Raw genomic sequence first — 21,500 nt, forward strand, 5'->3', positions numbered from 1 at the left:
TATGTTAAAAATAGCATAAATTTTAAATGTATGCCATATATAGAAAACTATCCATAGAGAAAGATATTGAGGTAAATGGAATTGAAATCACAGACGAAAAAATTGCTATAATTTGTTTATACAGGGCGCCAACTGGCAATATTAACATTATGTTAAAGAACCTTGAAAATATCTTACACAATACTACACAAAAAAATAGAAAACTAATTATATGTGGGGATTTCAACATTGACTTTGCAAGTGAGTCTAATCAAAAAACTGGTTTACTGAACCTCTTAGCAGCTTTCAATTTAAAGGCTGCTACAGAAACGCCAACACACATCACAAAATCCTCAGCCACAATCCATGATCAAATATTTATAAATGTGCCCTTGAAACATACAATAAAAACCCACAATACAGGCTTTGGGGACCACACAGCCCAAGAAATTAGTATAAGATTAGGAAAACCGCTTAGTTCAACTGAATGCCTAACTACTACATCTAGGAACTATAATGACCAGAATATACAACATTTCCTTAACTATCTGTGTAAAGAAACTTGGTAAGTTCAATAAATTCTTTAATAGTTTCAGCTATTATTTTGAACTTTGTTTTCCACTCCATAAAAAGACAGTCACAAAAAAGGATCTGAAAATAAAATGGGAACAACAGGGATACAAATATCTGTGAAGAAAAAGAGACTACGGTACTTCATGAAATATCTAGACAGCACACCACATCCTCAGAGTGTGATTCCTATATTAAGAATTACAAAAAGATTTTAACTAAAGTCATAAAAGAAGCAAAAAAATGGCAAATAGTTCCTTCATAGCAAATGCACAAAATAAAATGAAAGCCATATGGGAGATTGTAAGGCATGAAACAGGAGTAAAATGGAGAGAATACTTTAATATCAAACTGAATGAAAACACTTCTGTAATATCTGATCCCCAGCAGATAGCAAATAATTTTAACTCATATTTCTCTGAGGCAGCTGAGATTCTGGTGAAGCAAAACTTTCAAAATGCTGTCACTGCAAATCAGATTAAAATTATCCCTAGTAACAAGTCTCTCTTCCTACACCCAACATATGAACAGGAAATGCTAAAAACAATAGGGGAGCTAAAATCAAAATTTTCCAGACCATATCATTAAAAAATGTGCACCCTTAGTAGTTAAGCCCATGGTAGATGTATGCAATAGTTCACTTTCTCAGGGAATCTTCCCTGAAAGGCTAAAAATAGCTAAAGTGAAGCCATTGTTCAAAAAGGGTGAAAAACAGATATAACAAATTATAGGCCAATCTCTCTACTATCTGTTTTTTCTAAAATAATTGTAAAAATCTTTTATAAAATACTCGTAGATTTCATTGAAAAAAATAAACTTTTCCCAGCTACACAGCATGGTTTCCGAAAATGTAAATCCACTAAGACAGTTATTATCGATTTCTTAAATGAAGTTTTAAATTCATTAGATAAAAAAGAACACATAGCAGCAATATTCCTAGATCTTTCAAAAGCATTTGACATCATTAACCATAGTCTTTTGTGTAGAAAGCTAGAAAATGTTGGTGTCAGAGGCCCAGCCTAGGAATGGGTAAAGTCATGTCTACAAAACAGACACCAAATAGTTGAAGTCTTGTACAAAGAAGGAAAAAAATTAACTTCCTATCAATCAGAAAAACAGTGTGTTAAATACGGTGTGCCGCAGGGTTCCGTGCTAGGACCAATCCTGTTCTTGCTGTTTGTAAATGACCTGGAACCATCCAACCCTAACTATAAGTACATTAAATATGCCGATGGTACAAATATACTTATCAAGGGAAAGACCCAAGAAGAGCTCCAAAATGAAATAAAAAAGAGCACTACACATGTATCAAAATGGTTTGCAATGAACAACTTAATAATAAACGCACATAAAACAAACACTATGCATCTACACACAGTGCAGAATAAACAGCCTTTAACTGCAACCATAGAACAAGGCAAAAGACTTGAAATTGTAAATAGCACCAAATTTTTGGGAGTTTGGATCCAAGATGACCTAAGATGGCAGAAACACACACAACACCTATGTAGTAAATTAAATACCATTTGTTATAGTATAAAAATTCTTGCTGGATGCACATCTATGCAAGCCATAAAAAATGTGTACTATGCCAAAGCAGAATCATTACTAAGATATGGTTTAATTTGCTGGGGAAATTCAGCACCCGGCAAAAGATGTTTTATTGCACAAAAAAGAATTATAAGAGCCATGGAAGGCTTAGCACCTCGATCTTCATGCAAACCCCCATTTAAAAAGCATCATATTATTCCATTACCATGCCTATATATCCTAGAAACAATAATGTTTATAAGGAAAATTGTAGATGAAAATAACAAGATTGCTCCAAAAAACCAAAATATCCATTCATACAACACAAGAAATAATCAAGATTTACATATGCAGTTTTCACATACAACACTAAAACAAAAAGGACCCTTGCAAGCAGGAAAAAAACTGTATAACAAACTACCTAAAGAAATTAAGGCAATAACTGGCATGCATAAATTCAAAACTGCAGTGAGTGACTACTTGCTACAGAATTGTTACTACAGTGTTGATGAATTTTTATCTAAAATGTAAATATGTGAAAATTTAAATAGTTTATACAATTAAGGCCAAAATAAGAAATGTGTACATTAGATTTATCTGTGTATTATATGTGGTCTATTACATATATGTGTGTGTCTGTATAATCAAGGCCAAAAGTATGAAATGTGTGCATGTAAAATTTATTTGTGAAATGTTATTCCCATATGTTAGAGTTATATTGCTATATACTGAAAACCATACAACAGCTTTTTTCTATTAAACTTTATTGCAAATTATTTGACTTGTTCTATATCATTATGTACCACTGTACAGTGTATGATTCACAGGACCAATAAATATACAATACAATATGTCCTACTACATGATACACTAAGAAGCACAATTTACATAAACTGAAGGTACACTATTTTTAAGTGAATTAGCACTAAATATCAAATGTCCAATATTCAGTTTTACACTGAACTGTACATTCTTTTCTTCTTTCTTTTCAGTACCGTTATTGGTCTTGCTTTCAACACAACTTAGGATGCTGGTTCACACATGTGCATCAAGCAGAAAGCCAACAGAAATATTTTCATATAGAAACAAAAAAGCTTCACAATAAACAAAAATAAAAACATAGTACCTCTTGAACAGCACCCAAAGCCTGTGACAAGGAAATGTTTATTCAGTTTCCTAATTTTAATATACATTTTTGCTGTAGATTTGTCTGCGTGTATTCCTCCACATTACGCCAGCAGCCAGTGATCTCGTGATACACTTCCTAGTTTACATAAACACAGGGATATGAGGGATCCATCTGTTGTGCAGGTGATGGGAGTCCTCTTCCTCAAAACAAGAGGGTCCCTCTCATCCCAGGATCTGAGTGACCTGCTCTGCCTTCTTAACCTTTGCCAACTGACCATTCTTTCTTTATCAAAGAAGGAACAAATACTTCTGAAAGCTAGTATAGTTTTGTGTACTTTTATATGTGTCTATTGGCTGATCTCAATATTTTGCCTCAAGAAGTACTGGGAAGCAGTTCTGTCTCATAATTTTATATTGCAAGTAATGTTAGCTAACCTACCTACCTCTTCAGTTTCTATTTGCCCAATAATTTAAACTTTCTAACTTCTCACAAGCCAACTCACTGAAACTTAGTTTTATTCACCTTTCTCTTAATAACCTCCTACTCAGCATCTTCCATCTTCATGCATCCAGTTTGACAATGAGCCTACTTCTGGATGAGTTAACAAAGGAAAAGAAAAATGTGTGGAGTACATTAGCGATTGTGTCTCCAGTTATTATACTTTGACTCATTCAGTTTGTGTGATGTACTTTGCAGATATACACAGATGTGACAAAAGCCATAGGATACCTCCTAGTATCGTGATGGACCTCCTCCTCCATGGCATCTTGCTGCAACTCGACATGACATGGACACAACAAGTTGTTGGAAGTCCCATGAAGAAATACTGAGCCATATTGCATCTATAGCCATCCAAAATTGTGAAAATGTTGCCAGTGCAGGATTTTGTGCATGAACTGACCTCTCAATTATGGTCCACAAATGTTCAATGGGATTCATGTTCAGCAATCTGGATGGCCAAATCATTCACTCAAGTTGTCCAGACTGTTCTTCAAACCAATCATGAACAGTTGTGGCCTGGTGGCTTGGCACATTGTCATCTATAAGCTTTCCATTGTTGCTTGGGAACACGAAGTCCATGAAGGGCTGTAAATGGTCTCCAAGTAGCTGAATTTCCAGTCAATGATCAGTTTAGTTGGACCAGAGGATTCAATCCAGTCCTTCTAAAGACATCACACATCACTATGGCGCCACCGCCAGCTTGCACAGTGTTTTGTTGACAAGTTGGGTCCCTGATGTTGTGGGGTCTACGTCACACTGGAACACTATCATCAGCTCTTACAAACTGAAACTGGCACTCATCTGACCACACCATGGTTTTCCAGTTGTCTAGGGTCCAACTAATATGGTCACAAGCCAAGAAGAGGTGCCCCAGGTGATGCCATAGTCCAATAGTCCATTAATGCCAAGTTTCACTGTACTTCTAATGGATAAGTTTTTCATATGCCCCACACTGATTTCTGCAATTATTTCACTTTGTGTTGCTGGTCTGTTAGCACTGACAACTCTACGCCAAGGTTGCTGCTCTCGGTCATTAAGTGAAGGCTGTTGACCACTGTGTTGTCCGCAGAGAGAGGTAATACCTTGAAATTTGGTATTCTCAGCACACTCTTGACACCGTGGGTGTGGAATGCTGAATTCCCTAATGATCCCCGAAACTGAACGTCCCATGCATCTAGCTCCAACTACCTCTACACATTCAGAGTCTGTTAATTTCCACTGTGCAGTCATAATCATACTGGAAACCTTTTCACATGTATCATCTGAGTAAAAATGGCAGCTCTGCCAATGGACTGCCCATTTATACCTTGTGTACATGACACTTACCGGCATCTGTATACATGCATATTGCTATCCCATGACTTTTGCCACCTCAGTGTACAGTATAAAGTACAAAATATCAGAGGTACAGTGACTTCAGTTTTGACAGGGTTTGTAAAATGCAGGGCTTGCTCCTTCTAGTCCCTAAATTCCCTCAAAACTTGACGAAGAAAATGTTGAAGCCACGTCTACAATAATTAATTGTAGTGACAAAACAGATCAGCTAAAACACTTTGAGAAAAGCAGTGGCACAATTAAAATAATAAGAAGAATAAATGATGAAATGAAGACAACATAAGTATGCTGCTTTGATGCACATTAAAATTTCAAATATTAGAAGCTGTGAACCAACTGAGTGTTGCCAATGATAGTTCAAATGAATTACTTTTTTTTTTTACTGGTATGAAGTGCTTATAAGATCTTGTTTGTACATCTATCTCTCAGTGAATGCTCCCTTTCTATCATGACTGGCTACCTCTACTCATTCCATTGTTTTTACTTCTCATGTTTACATACCTGAGGTATGATGATATGAACTTTGCTTCCAAAAGACTGTTGCACTTCGTTCTGCAAAATTGGTGATTCAGCAAATCCTCCAACAAGAAATAAATATTTTATTTCACTCACAGTTGACTTGTCAAATACATCTTGAATGTACTGTAAGTAAAAAGAAACTGACAATTAACCACTAATATCTAGCTGATAACAAATACCATGTTATTAGCAGTTTTGTCACTTGTGCCTGTCACAGATGCTAATTACAATCTCAGGCAATGATGTAGAACAAGTAAGTTTGATAATTATAAATATGTGGAAATGTGCTGACCATTTACAACATTGTCTTAAACCACATTCTTTCTTTTTGATTAATACTTCAGTGTTCTCTCTCTCTCTCTCTCTCTCTGACACAGACACACACACACACACACACACACACACACACACACACATACACATACACACATGCAGAGTATATTATTACACATTCAGAAATCCTTCTGCGTATCAGAAGGATTGTCAAGCAAGTGTGATTTCAGTTTGCATTCAAAGTTAATTTAATTATCTATTAAAACTGTACATCACTGTGTACATAGGTGGGCAAAGATTTCTGTGCCACACTAAGGTGGAGTGAATGATAGTATACATAAACTGTGATTGATTTTTGATAACAAAGTAAAGAGGTATGAGATATCCTGTTAAGCTCTGCTCATCAATCCATACACCGCGTCAAGTTATACACTATTAGGCTGATGCGACCACTGCTGGTTACTATTGTGGCACCTCCCTAAATTCTAAAAATTCACGCATCCCACAGTCTGCTCCAGCAGACGACTCTCCCCCTGCAATCACACCTAGATACTCTCCAAAGCACCCTCTCCATAGTGGACACCTACTGACAGGAATATCTTCCCCCCCCCCCCCCCCCTCCCCACTATTGCAATCTGCCTACTGGGGCTTCTATCCAAAATTCCTGTCAGCATGGAAGGCAGGCATCCTTAAGTGCAAGTAGTAGATGGTCAATGAATGCAGCATATTAATGAATGCTCCATCTTTTGTTTGTGAACTAGTGCTTTTGCTTCAGAGATTTCGTTTGTGGACCAGAGCCTTCAATGAGGACACAAGGGTTGTTGTTTGATGGTTATTTCACAACTAATCTGGCGAGTTGGCCTTGTGCATTGCTTAGGACAGATAGCTGGCCATAATTCCACATGCAATGACAATTGTAAACACCTTGTGTATATAGTTGTGTAGGCTTCTGTGGCCAGAGTCAGTTAACATAAAAGTTTTCAGAGTATTGTACCATGCCATAATGTAAAGACCTATACTGGACAAACCAATGTTTTATTAAAACACAGTATGAGACTCAGAAATGTTTTACACTCTGTACATTGTACTGCTTTGTGTCAGCACTGAGTGTCCTCATGTATCATTCTGTTCAATTTTCACAAAGGTTTGGATCTTCCTTCATGTGCTACATTGTCTCACCACTGAGCCTCTTTTATTTTTATTCACCATTTACCATGGCCTCAGCTGGGACGAAATTTTAGTATTTTTGAACTTGTGTAAATCTTAGTGAAGGTTCCCACCTACGAACTTCTTTTATGTATGTTACTGTACAGGAACTGATGAACTGCTGTGCAAATCACACCTCAATTGTTTGTGTACAGATCATATCTTTCCCTTTATCTTTTTTTAAACAATACGTAGTAGTTTGTCTATCTAAATAAAATCATCCACAAACCTTTTTGTTGCTTCACTGGAAAACGTGTTCCATGTTGTTTCCTGCCTTCGCCTTTTGACCCCCTTAATTTTCATTGCTCAATAGCTGTGATGTGTTGTGTTGTGCAGCAAAACACTTATGGCACTGCCAGCATTACCACACTGGTGACCCTGACTTCAAGGATCTTCTTCTATCACCCCTGTTCCCTACATGCTCCATGCAGCACACCTTCCCTGTCAGGCTACCACACATGCACTTCCTTGTCACTTCACAAGTTCCATGTTGGTGTTTGGTCACTGTTTTCACACCACACCTGCACTCTCTTGTGTGTAAAGTGTACATCTTCCCCCCACCCCCTGGGCTGAATTCATCCTGCACTCATGCCAGAGATGCAGTCTATGTCAGGAAGCAGTCCCACCTAGCACACCCCTTAAATGTTGTTCATGGCAGAGACTGTTTTATCCAGTCAGGCCCCTGCACCTGTCCTGTTAAAACCACTGGCACAGGCAGACAGTTTAAATCAGTCCCTCACCCAGTTTGTACAACTCTTGAATGCTGGTGTGCCTCAGGTACTGGTCCCACCACCAAACCATCAGTCGAACAGACCCTCCACCCACATCTGTACATTTGACACCTGTGACCCATGCCCATGATTTCCCTCCTCAGAGGCAATCTTTGCTGGGTCCGTAATTATGAGCAACACAACAAAGTTCACCCTTATTGTTGCTGTGCTCAAGCATGCTGTCATGACTGAGGCTCTCGACATCATCACCAACCTTCTGCAGTTCAACAACAACTGTAAATTAAAAGAATGCCTAATCGTGCACCGAGCGAGGTGGCGCAGTGATTAGCACACTCGACTCGCATTCGGGAGGACGACGGTTCAATCCTGTCTCCAGCCATCCTGATTTAGGTTTTCCGTGATTTCCCTAAATCGTTTCAGGCAAATGCCGGGATGGTTCCTTTGAAAGGGCACGGCCGATTTCCTTCCCAATCCTTCCCTAACCCGAGCTTGCGCTCCATCTCTAATGACCTCATTGTCGACGGGACGTTAAACACTAACCACCACCACCACCTAATCGTGCGATTGGTATCATCAGAAATGCAGTGCTCCCAGGTGCTACTTTCTTCGTAGAAGTGTTCTGAGATGAGCCCTACCCAGCTCCTGCAACACCTTTATGCCCTAGCCCTAACCCATGTGTTACTGGACATGCTTTTATTCCAGAAGTGGAATTCTCACTTTCCTGCCGCAGTCTGTAGGGATATTGACACTGTCATCATTCTACCTGATCAGGTGTTTAACTCTCTATGTTACTGGCCACAACTGCTGTCTGGACGCCTTATCCCCCACACTCGACTCTGACCCTCTCTCGCACTGTGGCAATAAGACACCCAGCTTCCCTGAAGTGCTGCAGCTTGTAGTGGAGCCCCCATAGCCTGTGTCCAAGGGCACGCAGTTAGACCTAGCACATTTGCCCCAGATCTATACAGCCCAAGGACAACTACCAACATGCACGCCCATGCAGGCACATTAATAACTCCCCACCAAACCATCCAAGAGGCTGGAGAAACCACCTGATGCCAAGTACTTGTGCTGGTATCACAAGCGCTTTGGCAGTGATGCCACCAACTGTTGGCCGCCATGCTCTTGACACCAAAATGCAGTCAGCGATGGGCTTTAATCCAGCACTTTCACCAATTTCTTTTCCCAATGCTTGCTCCTCACCCCCTCTTGTCCTCCTCCTAGCATCCACTGCAAGGCGCACTATGATATGATGCAATAAACTTCAACCACTTCAGGCCCATCAATTCACTGCCACACCCATGCTCTATTGCTGGACAAGAACAGGTTTACACAGACAGAAACCAAGCCCTCCACTGGTGCTGGTCCTCCACACTTCATTTAGCACCTAAGAAGGATAGGATTTAGCATAGTTGTCGTGATTATCAGAGGCTCAATGCAAGAATTGTTCCAGACCATTGTCTGAACCCACTCTTGCATAGCTAGAGTGACAAAATTTCTGCCTCTGCTGTCATTAGTAAGAAAGACTGCACAAAAGCTTTCAGACACACAATGATAGCACAATACTACATTGATAAAATGGCTATCATCACATCTTTTGGCCTCTTTGAAAGCCTCTTCATGATCTTTGCCCTTTGTAATGCTGTACAGGGCTGACAACATTTCTTAGTCAGTGTCCTCCCTGGTGCTTGGACAATATTCTTATTTTCTCTCGAGGCATGGCCAAACACCATGAGCACTTCAGGGAAATTTCCACCTAATTGGAAAAAGGAGGGGTAATTCTCAACCTAGAACAATGCATTCTCAGGGTAACCAAAGCTGAATTCTTAGGGAGCACCATTTATGCTTCTGGCTCAGAACCACTGCCCAAGCAAGTCTGCACTATCTCTGAAATTCCACATCTCATGGCATTTAAGCATCTTTGCAGAATCCTAGATATAACTAATTTTCTTCACTGCTTCCTTAAAAATACGGCCTCTTAAATCATTGTAAGTGCCCCCCCCCCCCCCTCATCCACCCCCCCTTTCCCAAATAATAATCTTTGCATATATTAACTATGATGCTTTTTGTAAAATCACTGTGAGTACACTTCCATATTGTTATCATAGTCTTCAGGAGGTTCTTACAAGGAAGGAATGGAGCTGAAGTACATAGATGGCAAGGACAATTGGAAAGTAATGTTTCTCAAAGTCACTGTATAATTTGGTGCTAACTCTGTGTTAAAGAATTGTGATCGATAAAGATTTTGAGTTTAAATTAAACATCTTCAATATCATCATCAAGTGTGGAGTGAATGTGGAATGGTGAAATTATATCTGAAGGGGAGTAAACTAGCTTTGGTACTAACTGGCTAGTTCAAAATTGGCCCCACGACCAGGATCGAAGCAGTTTGGGTTAATAAACTAAGGTATTTAAACATGAAAAACATGGCACAACTCCATCGTCTTTGAATCCAGGCAGTCTTAGTCTACTCGCATACATGGAGTCAGTGGTGCCAGTGTACCATGCAGAAGCAGAGTCACACCTGCACAAGAACATGTCTTCATTGGCTTCTCATGGTATGCACACAGCTGTTTTGACATGCGGGGTGATGTGTTGGCAGTGCAGCGTACCAGTGTGTTGTTGCTCCAAGATTGGTCAGTATGGATGTGAAAAATGGAAATTGTTGTTTGGATGACACAGACCAAGGATAGGAAGTTATTATACAAGAACCAATAGTAGAGGATATTTGTAACAATGACAGTTTTGTCTATCACCTATCTAGATATCCTTGAGAACTTTCTTTTCCCATACATGGAGACTGATTCAAATGACTTCATTTGCCAACAGGATGGGGCACTGCCACACTGGCAGTGCAGAAATTTTTAAATCAAAGGATTACTGAACGATGGATCGCTTGCACTGGACCAAATGATTCAGCCTTACATTACTGGCCTCTAAGGTCACTAGACCTGACTGTATGTGTTTATTTCATGTGGGGGGGGGGGGGGGGGGGGGGGCGGGTCTATAAAAGGTTCTGTTTATGTGCCTCTGTAACCAACAACAATGAATGAACTGAGACATACATAACAGCAGATGTAGAAGCTGTAAATCAAGACATAGTCGCTGCAGCATAGGAACAATTTGAATGCTGCATCAACATATGTCATGCATCTCAGGGGGGGGGGGGGGGGGGTCGTATTGAACATCTATGAAAAGATATGAAAAAAAAAGTTTTGAGTTTCCTGCTCAGCAAACAACAAAATTCATTGTATATATTTATTAGTTTCAGAAATATAGAAGTGCCAATTTCTTCTACAGGTAGGAAAATAATTAACAATCTCACATTTATTTTGCTACCTTTGCTAAACTGGGAGAGGTTGAAGTTATGTATGAATTATTTTGTAGGAGGATTTCATGGGTAAATGTAGCTTCATTGGGAAGACTTACTTATTTGTTCATTTGAAGGGAATTTACACTCTACCTGTGTGGTTAAAGAGATCCAATTTGTTAAGTCTTTAGTTTATAGTATTCCCTGTACTAGTAACACTGTTTAAGAAATGTCTGGCTAGGGCAAGACAGGTTTCTATATACATTCCTGGAAATTGAAATAAGAACACCGTGAATTCATTGTCCCAGGAAGGGGAAACTTTATTGACACATTCCTGGGGTCAGATACATCACATGATCACACTGACAGAACCACAGGCACATAGACACAGACAACAGAGCATGCACAATGTCGGCACTAGTAGAGTGTATATCCACCTTTCGCAGCAATGCAGGCTGCTATTCTCCCATGGAGACGATTGTAGAGATGCTGGATGTAGTCCTGTGGAACGGCTTGCCATGCTATTTCCACCTGGCACCTCAGTTGGACCAGCGTTCGTGCTGGACGTGCAGACCGCGTGAGACGACGCTTCATCCAGTCCCAAACATGCTCAATGGGGGACAGATCCGGAGATCTTGCTGGCCAGGGTAGTTGACTTACACCTTCTAGAGCACATTGGGTGGCACAGGATACATGCGGACGTGCATTGTCCTGTTGGAACAGCAAGTTCCCTTGCCGGTCTAGGAATGGTAGAACGATGGGTTCGATGACGGTTTGGATGTACCGTGCACTATTCAGTGTCCCCTCGACGATCACCAGTGGTGTACGGCCAGTGTAGGAGATCGCTCCCCACACCATGATGCTGGGTGTTGGCCCTGTGTGCCTCGGTCGTATGCAGTCCTGATTGTGGCGCTCACCTGCACGGCGCCAAACACGCATACAACCATCATTGGCACCAAGGCAGAAGCGACTCTCATCGCTGAAGACGACACGTCTCCATTCGTCCCTCCATTCACGCCTGTCGCGACACCACTGGAGGCGGGCTGCATGATGTTGGGACGTGAGCGGAAGACGGCCTAACGGCGTGCGGGACCATAGCCCAGCTTCATGGAGACGGTTGCGAATGGTCCTCGCTGATACCCCAGGAGCAACAGTGTCCCTACTTTGCTGGGAAGTGGCGGTGCGGTCCCCTACAGCACTGCGTAGGATCCTACGGTCTTGGCGTGCATCCGTGCATCGCTGCGGTCCGGTCCCAGGTCAACGGGCACGTGCACCTTCCGCCAACCACTGGCGACAACATCGATGTACTGTGGAGACCTCACGCCCCACGTGTTGAGCAATTCGGTGGTACGTCCACCCGGCCTCCCGCATGCCCACTATACGCCCTCGCTCAAAGTCCGTCAACTGCACATACGGTTCACGTCCACGCTGTCGCGGCATGCTACCAGTGTTAAAGACTGCGATGGAGCTCCGTATGCCACGGCAAACTGGCTGACACTGACGGCGGCGGTGCACAAATGCTGCGCAGCTAGCGCCATTCGACGGCCAACACCGCGGTTCCTGGTGTGTCCGCTGTGCCATGCGTGTGATCATTGCTTGTACAGCCCTCTCGCAGTGTCCGGAGCAAGTATGGTGGGTCTGACACACCGGTGTCAATGTGTTCTTTTTTCCATTTCCAGGAGTGTATCTGTGCCAGTGGATTGATGTGTGCATCAGATACTAATGACAAAGTCATTGGTTGTGGTTCACATTCTTGGAACAATTGACAGGGTACTGGGCTGAAATTCATTGGTGAAGAAGCTACCAACACAATACTACTTATGCAGGGAGACAACTGAGGACTAGTGTGTGCCAGATGGACCATTTCATTGTATTGAGTGAGTAGAGTGCCATAATCAATGGACTGAATGTAACACTTTTTGATGTTTATTATACTTTATATTATTATCACTTAATGACTGTCTTATGTGGTCATGAATGTACATATTCTGTGCGCATGGTATGTGCAATTTTTAACTAGGTTAAGTATAAAGAAGAAAATTTAAAATATTGGTAGAAAATTTTGTGATGGCCAGTTTTAACACTCAGTTCTATTCAGTTATAATTAAGATGGATGTTAAATGGCACTGACTTTTGGCCATGTTATATTTGCAATAGTCCAAAGTAAAAGTAACTGGGAAGTAGTGAAACATTGCAAGTGCCTCCTCCATGCCAGGGTGGAGTGCTGACTGCCTCAAATACTCCTGTGCCCTCAACACTCCATTAAATTGTGAAGGCCTCAAATATGCCCTGTTCACTGATACCATACTAACTCAATTACTTCAGGACCCAAATACTGACTCTGGCAGAGACCTGCACATTTGGTGCAAAATCATTTCTGACCCCACACATAAAGATGGGTCTAAAGACTTCATCAGCACCTACCTTCCCCCTGCCTACTGCAAAACCAGCTTTTGACTGCCCCAGGACATCCTCTGCTCTTTTCCAGTAATCTTCCTTCTGGCCTGGCATCCAACAGAACTGTTGCACCTGTGTCCCATGTCAGTATGGTAAAGTAGGCTGTCATGTTAACATGTCCACTGCCCCATTTCCCCCTGTTGGGTACCGGTTCTCTCATGTTCATGCCAGCTGCTGCTATTGTCACATGATAACAGATCCTTTTAAGCACTGGCCAGAAGCCGTCCCAATCCCAGACATTCAGCCAAACTGGTTGCCGTGGCATTCATCAAAGCGTGGATTTTGGGTTTCAGTGGCTCCTGCTACATAACATCATATTGCGTGTACCAATTCACTTCCAGTTTATTCAGAACTGTGTCTGAGACTTGTAGCACTATTGTCCATTTTACTACTAGCTACCACCCTGCAGTCAATGGAATGGTAGAATGTCTCCAGTGTATATTACAATTCCCTCTTATCTGCTACATCAGGGAATGGTCCACCTCCCTGCTCCTGGTCCTGTTAGATTTTCAGGTGGCTCCCAAGGCTGACTTGGAGGTATGTGCTGCTGATATGGTACACAGGTAGCCCCTAGTCCTCCCATCCAATTTTATTAAGCCACAGCCTCTTCCCCCAGTTACCTGTGCCCAGCTTACATCCAGCAGCTTCAAGCCTATATTATACTCCTGCAACTGATGCCTCCACAGCACTATAGCGAGTATAAGACTTTTGTGCACCATGAGCTTGCATCATGCACTCACGTGATATTACACATCAGTACCTGCCAGCCACAGCTACACCCACAATACATTTTGTTGTAAAATGAGGTGACGACCTCATTTTGCAACAAAATGGCAAAACATTTTCAGTGCATCTCCACAGTGCCCTTTCAATTGTGTCCATTGACAAGTTAAAGCCAGCTTACACAAACAGCCTCAACAATGGCCATACACTGTTGATGCTGCTGATGCAGCCCCTATCCCTGAAACCACTGGTGCCGCCCCTGATTTTGCCCTCAGCAGTACTCCTAACATACTGGTTGGCACCTGGGACCCACTCACAGCCAGCACACTACACTTTGCTTTACCTCCTGCTCAAGCTTCTCAGCACACAGAGTCTAACACTGAGCCTGCAGTGACCAACACTGAGCCCATAACCTCACCACTGTAATCCACTGAAGTCACAGTCACCATTCCTCTTGCAGACCATAGTCACAACTGCAATTGCTAACACAACCTCCAGCAGGCCAGAGTTGACACCAGACCATGACTGCACAGCAGCACCTTACTAGGGTGTCTGGCAGACAGCAGCAACAACAGCAGCAGAAGCACTCACCAGTGGCTGCGCACTCTGATGTGTCCTACACAACATGTGGTGGCCACACAGTGCATAGCCATATATGTCCTGTCTGCCCGAGTACCAACACCCACCTCCGCTCAGTGAGACTGCACTGCATCTCAGCTCCTAGTGCTGTCTGATGCCTCCTCCACACACAACACTGTGCCACACAGCACCTCCTTTCTCAAGCTGCGGGTGCACCCACATCGCACCTCATCAGGCGTGCCATTGGCTGCGCAGTCCAGTGCACCTTTCTGTCAGTAGACTGTTGTATGTTCCAGACTGCTGCCCACCGCCATGCACAGCACACCACTGTTGTATGCCATCACCACTGGTGTTCCACCCTGGCTGTTGGCAGTGGCCAGCTGTTTTCCCCCACTGGATACCATACCTTTATGTGCTCCTGTCAACATGGCAGCTGTCAGGCGCTGTAGACCTCACCCACTGCCTGCCCACACCACTGTCAAGAACACTCACTCCCATGGCATCCGCACTAGTGTTTTACACTCTGGAGCTGCATTCGCTGTTGTTACCCTGATAGCCTCCTCTCACCGTCTGCCCTAGCAGATGTCTCCCCCCTTGCAGTCACAACTAGATGCTCTCCACAGCACCAAGGCCTTAGGGGATACCTTCCAATAGGAATGTTTATTCCCCACTACCGCAATTTGTCTACCTGGGCTTCTTCCTGTAATTCCTGTCCATGTGTGAGCCAGGCATCCTTCAGCATGTGCTTGTAGTGAATGCTCGATGTAGCATATGCAGGAATGCTTCTCCATTTATTGGTGAACAAGACTTCTTGTTTGTGAACCAGTGCTTCTGTTTGTGAACCAGGGTTTTCATTTGTAGACCAATGCCTTCAAGAAGGACCCCAGGGGCCACTGCACAGTTGGCCTTCTGTATTACTTAGGGCAGAGAGACAGTCATTAATTCCACAAGCAGTGACACATGTAAACACCCTGTACATGGTATTGCTTTATGTGAGTTCCAAGTGCTCACGTGGACCATTCCATTGAATTCTCACACGCTCTTGGTTCTTCCTTCATGCATGATGGTGCCCCATCACTGTGTCTCTTTTACTTTTATTCATTATTCCCCAGGGCCTCTGCTAGGGCCAAAGTTTTAGTGTTTACATTAAATTTTCAAACTTGTTTAAATCATTGTGAACATAACATGTCACTGTTCCTGTACCAGAAATGATGAACTGACAACCCTTGCTGTAAAAATTGCACCTCAGTTACATACAGATCATAACTTTCCCTTCGTATTTATTTGTTTCCCTTTAATTTTCATCATGATATAGATGAGATGTGGGTTGTGCAGTGAAACACTTGTAGTGCTGCCAATATTACTGCACTAACAAGAAATTATGACTAGTGCTAATCTACTCTAAGTGATAACTGTGGTAATTACTTCTAAATTCCTTTACATAGAGTAGCTATGTTAAAAAAAAAACAAAAAAAAAAAAAAAAAAAGCAACCACTTTGAGAAAGGCCACTGCATCTTCTCCTGGACTACTCAGTTGCTGTTTTTAGCTAATACTTCAAACTAACTAACTGTGCATCTTTACACAGACTTCTGTCAGGTGTCTGTGTACTGGAAAAGTCAGGATCTATAATGCAAATGTAGAATTATGCAGACTTTACATTGATGAGTTCACATATTCTGATAAACTGTAGGAGTCAGCAATGTATTCTTTTAGGATGTTTTTGAATATTTTTGGGGATTTTCTATTTCCTTCCTGATATCCATCAGTAACTTGTTTTGGGTTTTTTCACAAGAATCTTTATTCTGAATCCTACAGACAGATGCGTACTTCTATGTGGGAATTACTTCTACTTCTGGTATTGGGGTTGTAAATTGCTGTGTTCCTCCTAAACTCACTCTTTCTATTAACCAAAAATAATATTAGGGAGTTTATGTACTGATGTTTAAGTAAGAATCCCCACATGAGAAGAGTCTTCTATAATATGTTCAGTTTTCAACGTTAACATTAGCTATTTGTTGTGAGCTCTCAAGTTTTCTCAGCTCAAATGATTAATAGTGTGCTTCTGGGTGTTCTACAAAGTTGTTTCCATTTTATTCACAATATTTCAATGACCCAACCACCCACCTTCTACAGGTGTAGCGAGTTTTTCTGTTATATGTACTCACTGTTTGGATTCCAACCAGAATGTGAACCATTGTTGGTCCCAAGCCACTATTAATGGCTGAGTTGGATTCCCAGAACCTAATATGCCATTTGATACTATTTTGTTTTTCAGAGCTTGCACCGATATTCAACAAAATGTGGATTCTCTCAGTGTTTTCCAGTTCAGATTGATGTGATGGTAAGTTTTCTGTCATCTTTATTTCCATAGATTCCTTAAGTACACTGTCCCAGAAACCTGGCATCTGCGCCGTGATACTGGTCTTATTACATTTCATTTCATGATTATATTTGAGTCAGTGCTCATTGACAGCTGATTTGCTTGGCTGATTCAGTGGTGTGTCCTTGATGTTTCAAGCAGCTCTTCTCAACTGTTCCAATAGCCTGTCCCACATAAAACATTTTATATTCATTTGGAATGCAAACCAGCTTTTTGAGATGTAGCTCATTTTCAACATTACAAAGAAAACTTTTTATATCGGTTGAAGTGAGCTAAATACGCTGGATACAGTGTTTTGGTACACAGATTATCAAACTGAATTTTATGAGCACCCCATCTAATTGTTTAATGAAGGTTAAAAATTTTCTTTTGGGACCCTATATACTGTCTGAACAGTTAGCTTTTATGTTTCTGAGTCTGTTACTGAAGTATAGTGCTTGAGCCTAATACTGAAGTTCAGTACTCCAGGAGCTGGTGATGGCAGTAATCATTAACATCTATAGTGTGAAAAATTATTTTTGTAAATAGCCACTCCTCTTTCCCTCATATAATGCCTACAGCAATGTGCTGCCAACCTGTGGCCAAATAGGTTCTTCTGTTCAATTTCTGAGACTTCCAAATGATGTTCTGTTATGGATAGAACATCTGTAGAAATACATTTTGATCATTCACTGTCCTCTCTTGATACAGGAAGCTCATTTTTCTTATTCAACAGTTTTCTCATGTTTTAATGAAAAATTCCAAATGTATTTTGGCTGTTACTACTTGTATTGATCAAGCTAACATTTTTTGTTTCTCCTTTGATTGCTGCAACTGTGCCTATGGTTATTTGGCAGCTCTGTCTTTCAGATACATAGACTTTAAAAAAGGCAAAGTGAATAGACTTAAAATAACAATAATTGTATGGAGAGCATCCTGGTTACACTGAATGCTTGTGGACATTAGCTGTATGACATCATAATGTGAAGTTTCATATGTAGACCACACCACATATGGTGTAACTATGTAATGGGCAACATATCAATCAGAACCATAACTGACCTCCCTAAACTATTGACAATTCATGAAGCTTTGCATTTGTGTGTTCTAGAGAACATTTCATATAGATTTTGCTATGTCATTCAAGAGTGACAGTCTGTATATCCAGCTGTTTACTGGATTGTCTACAAGAGGTCATAAAGTGGATATCACATATTATCCTTATTAGACGCATTTGTGCAACAGACATTTTTGTTCTCAGTGACCAATCTCCAAAATGTATTGTCATAAGATGTTACTGAATGAAATTGGGAATAGTATGTCCCTTTTGATGACATTTTCATCTCCAAAATCTGATATTATGTGTAACATGAAAAGTAGCAGAGTTTAACATGTAATTTGGTGGATAAAAAATCTACTCACCAAGCAGCAGCAGAACACATATGTAAAATAAGGTTATAGTTATGCATGCTTTCAAAGCTAGTGGCTCTTTCTTCTGGCAGAATGGTTGAAGAAGAAGGAAGAGGGGTGAAGGAAAAGGATTGGAGAGGTCTAGGTAAAGTGTTTCCTTCCCATCCCGTCTGGTAAGTCTCCCCTGACATGCAGTTCTGGGTGACTTCTTCAAAATCTACCCCTTTTCCTAGACCTCTCCAGTCCTTTTCCTTCACCACTCTTCCTTCCCCTTCAACCCTTCTGTTAGAAGAAGGAGCCATTGGCTCTGAAAGCTTGCATAATTTTAACCTTATTTTATATGCATGTTCTGCCACTGCTTGGTGAGTAGATTTTTTATCTATCCAATTACCATATACTGTCAAAAATTGATTGTTTTCAGAGTTTAACACGTGTAATATGGACTTCCAGTTCAGGTTATTATTAATATAAACATCCAAGAATTTTAATATTCTGTTTCATTTATTGATTTATCCTAATGCATTAATCTAATGGTTTTGGTCTGGCTGTATGCAGTACAAACCTGCATGTACTGTATTGTATCTAAACTAAGTGACCGTACATTTGCAGAGAACCAATTATTAATTTTCAAGAAAATATTATCCACATTTTCAAGAACAACAGCAGACCCAATGTAGCACACCACAAACACACTGTAGACCCTTATTTAAACAACTAAAGATACTAACAATACCATCTATATAATTTTAAAATGCCTGGAAATGATCAATAAAAATCACTGTATTCTTCAAACCAACTCTAGCTACCATAATCACAATACAAGGCATTCTAAAGATGTCCACGCTTCCCATGTAGCAAAAATCAGATGTCAGAATCATGTGAACCACTTAGGAATAAAGCTTTTGCAAGCACTTCCATCCCAAATTAAGGAACTGGAAGAAAAAAGTAAATTCAAGCTTTAAGTAAAAAAATAAATGCATCTACAGTGTCAATGAATATCTGTCTGAGACAATAAATTGAAACTTTTGTTTGCAGTCAATAATTTAAATGAATTTAGATTTATTTTCAAATTATGAAATACAAATAAAAATTCTGTTAAATTCCCCCAATACATTTTTGTTTGAGGCACAGAAGTTATTATTATCTGTCTTACTATCTTTGTTGTAGAGGGACCTAAAAACAGTACATTTCAGGTTGTCTGAAAATATACCACATGGTAGTGATAATTTGCATTTGTGGCAGAATACATTACACTTATGTGAAGAACATTCATTTTAGTAATTCACCTGAGACATTCTCAACTTTGTCAGAGTTTTTGCTTTTGAGGAAGTTAATTGCATTCTTGATTTGTGGACAGTACAAGTATAAAGCAACAGACCACATGTAAGACTACATGTAAGAAACAATTCCAGTGCCATATAGCTTCTTACATGTAGTCTGTTGCTTAATCCTTGTACTGTCCACAGCTATCTTCTGAACTACTTCCAGGAACTGGCTGTTAACATTTTGTCTACCTCATGGCTATAATTTATTATTTGGCTGTTTTCCTTCTTGACTATAATTTATTGTTTGACTGTTTTCTTAAAACCAAAGTCCTCTCATTTCTTGAATGATCTCCTGGTATCCCTTATAATGTAGTCTATATAAATTTAACTTTTTGTCTGGAAGATAATGATGACATGTTGAGTTGCAGATAGGCACAATGAAAAGACACTTACGATTTAGCTAACAGCCAAAGTCATCTCCAGAAAAGGAAACACACAAAAATGTTCATATACACAAGCAAGCACACCTCACTCACATGACTGCCATCTCTGGCAGCTCGAACTGGAATGCATTCCAGTACAAGTTGCCAGAGATGGCAATCATGTGTGCAAGGGGAGTGCTTGCTTATGTGACTGTGTGTGTTTCTTTTTCTGAAGGAAGTTTTGGCTGAAAGCTAATTTGTAAGTGTCTTTTTGTTGTGCCTGTCTGCTACTCATCATGTCACCTTTATGATGAGCAGCAATCTGCTTTTCTTTATATTATTTACTGTTTTGTCTGGGTTATTAATTTCAGATATTACACAGATCTGAAACTTCCTGGCACCTTAAAACTGTGTGCTAGATCAGTACTCAAACCCAGGATCTTTGCCTTTCAGGGGCAAGTGTTCTATCAACTGACCTATCTAAGAATGACTTGCAACCAGTCCTCACAGCCTTATTTCCGCCTATACCTCATCTCATACCTTCCAAACTTCACAGAAGTTCACCAGCAAAACTCGTGAGACTAGCACTCCTGGAAGAACGGAAGAAGGATGGGTTGTGATTCATGCTTGGGTGGCTTAGTCAGTAGAACACTTGCCCATGAAAGACAAAGGTCCTGGGTTCACATCCTAGTCTGGCACAGTTTTAATCTGCTAGGAAGTTTCATATAAAGCTAACATCACTGCAGAGTGAAAAATTTTGTGCTTTAAAACAGAACAGTCTTTCCTATAATATGAAATCAATTCTACTTCTTTGTTTGCCTAAATGATTTTCTGTAATTTCCTTTCCTTGCACATGATATTTAATTCCTTTTTTAATCCAAGACCTTTTAGAAAATCCAAGACTTTTTAGATTTCTTTTTTGTGCCATACTTCATTGTTTTCTTGGGAAAGTAGCTGTTAAAAATTGCTGTTAATACCATCAAAAAATATATTAAATTTGGAACTGACACCTATTACTTTATACACATCCGTCTATTCAGTATCCTATAAAGTTGACTTGGAAATTTTTGTTGCCTGCTCATTAATTAATCTTAATCTTTTCCATACCACATTGTTGTAATCAGGCAAGTTATAATTATTAATAATAGCTGTGCTTTATGGTCATATAGGCAATTCACTAATGGATAAACATTTATGTCAC

General features: G+C 40.6%; 1 protein-coding gene across 1 annotated transcript in view; it reads right to left on the minus strand.

Annotated features, from left to right (window-relative positions):
• Nucleotides 1-21,500, minus strand: part of LOC126455096 (heat shock 70 kDa protein 12A-like) — a 211,257-nt gene that overhangs the window by 75,169 nt on the left and 114,588 nt on the right. Inside the window, exon 10 of the mRNA XM_050091149.1 lies at nucleotides 5,546-5,686. Coding sequence (XP_049947106.1) covers nucleotides 5,546-5,686 — 141 coding nt within the window. The remainder of the gene's footprint in view (nucleotides 1-5,545; nucleotides 5,687-21,500) is intronic.

The sequence above is a fragment of the Schistocerca serialis genome, chromosome 1, assembly GCF_023864345.2.
Source record: "Schistocerca serialis cubense isolate TAMUIC-IGC-003099 chromosome 1, iqSchSeri2.2, whole genome shotgun sequence".
Lineage (NCBI taxonomy): Eukaryota > Metazoa > Arthropoda > Insecta > Orthoptera > Acrididae > Schistocerca > Schistocerca serialis.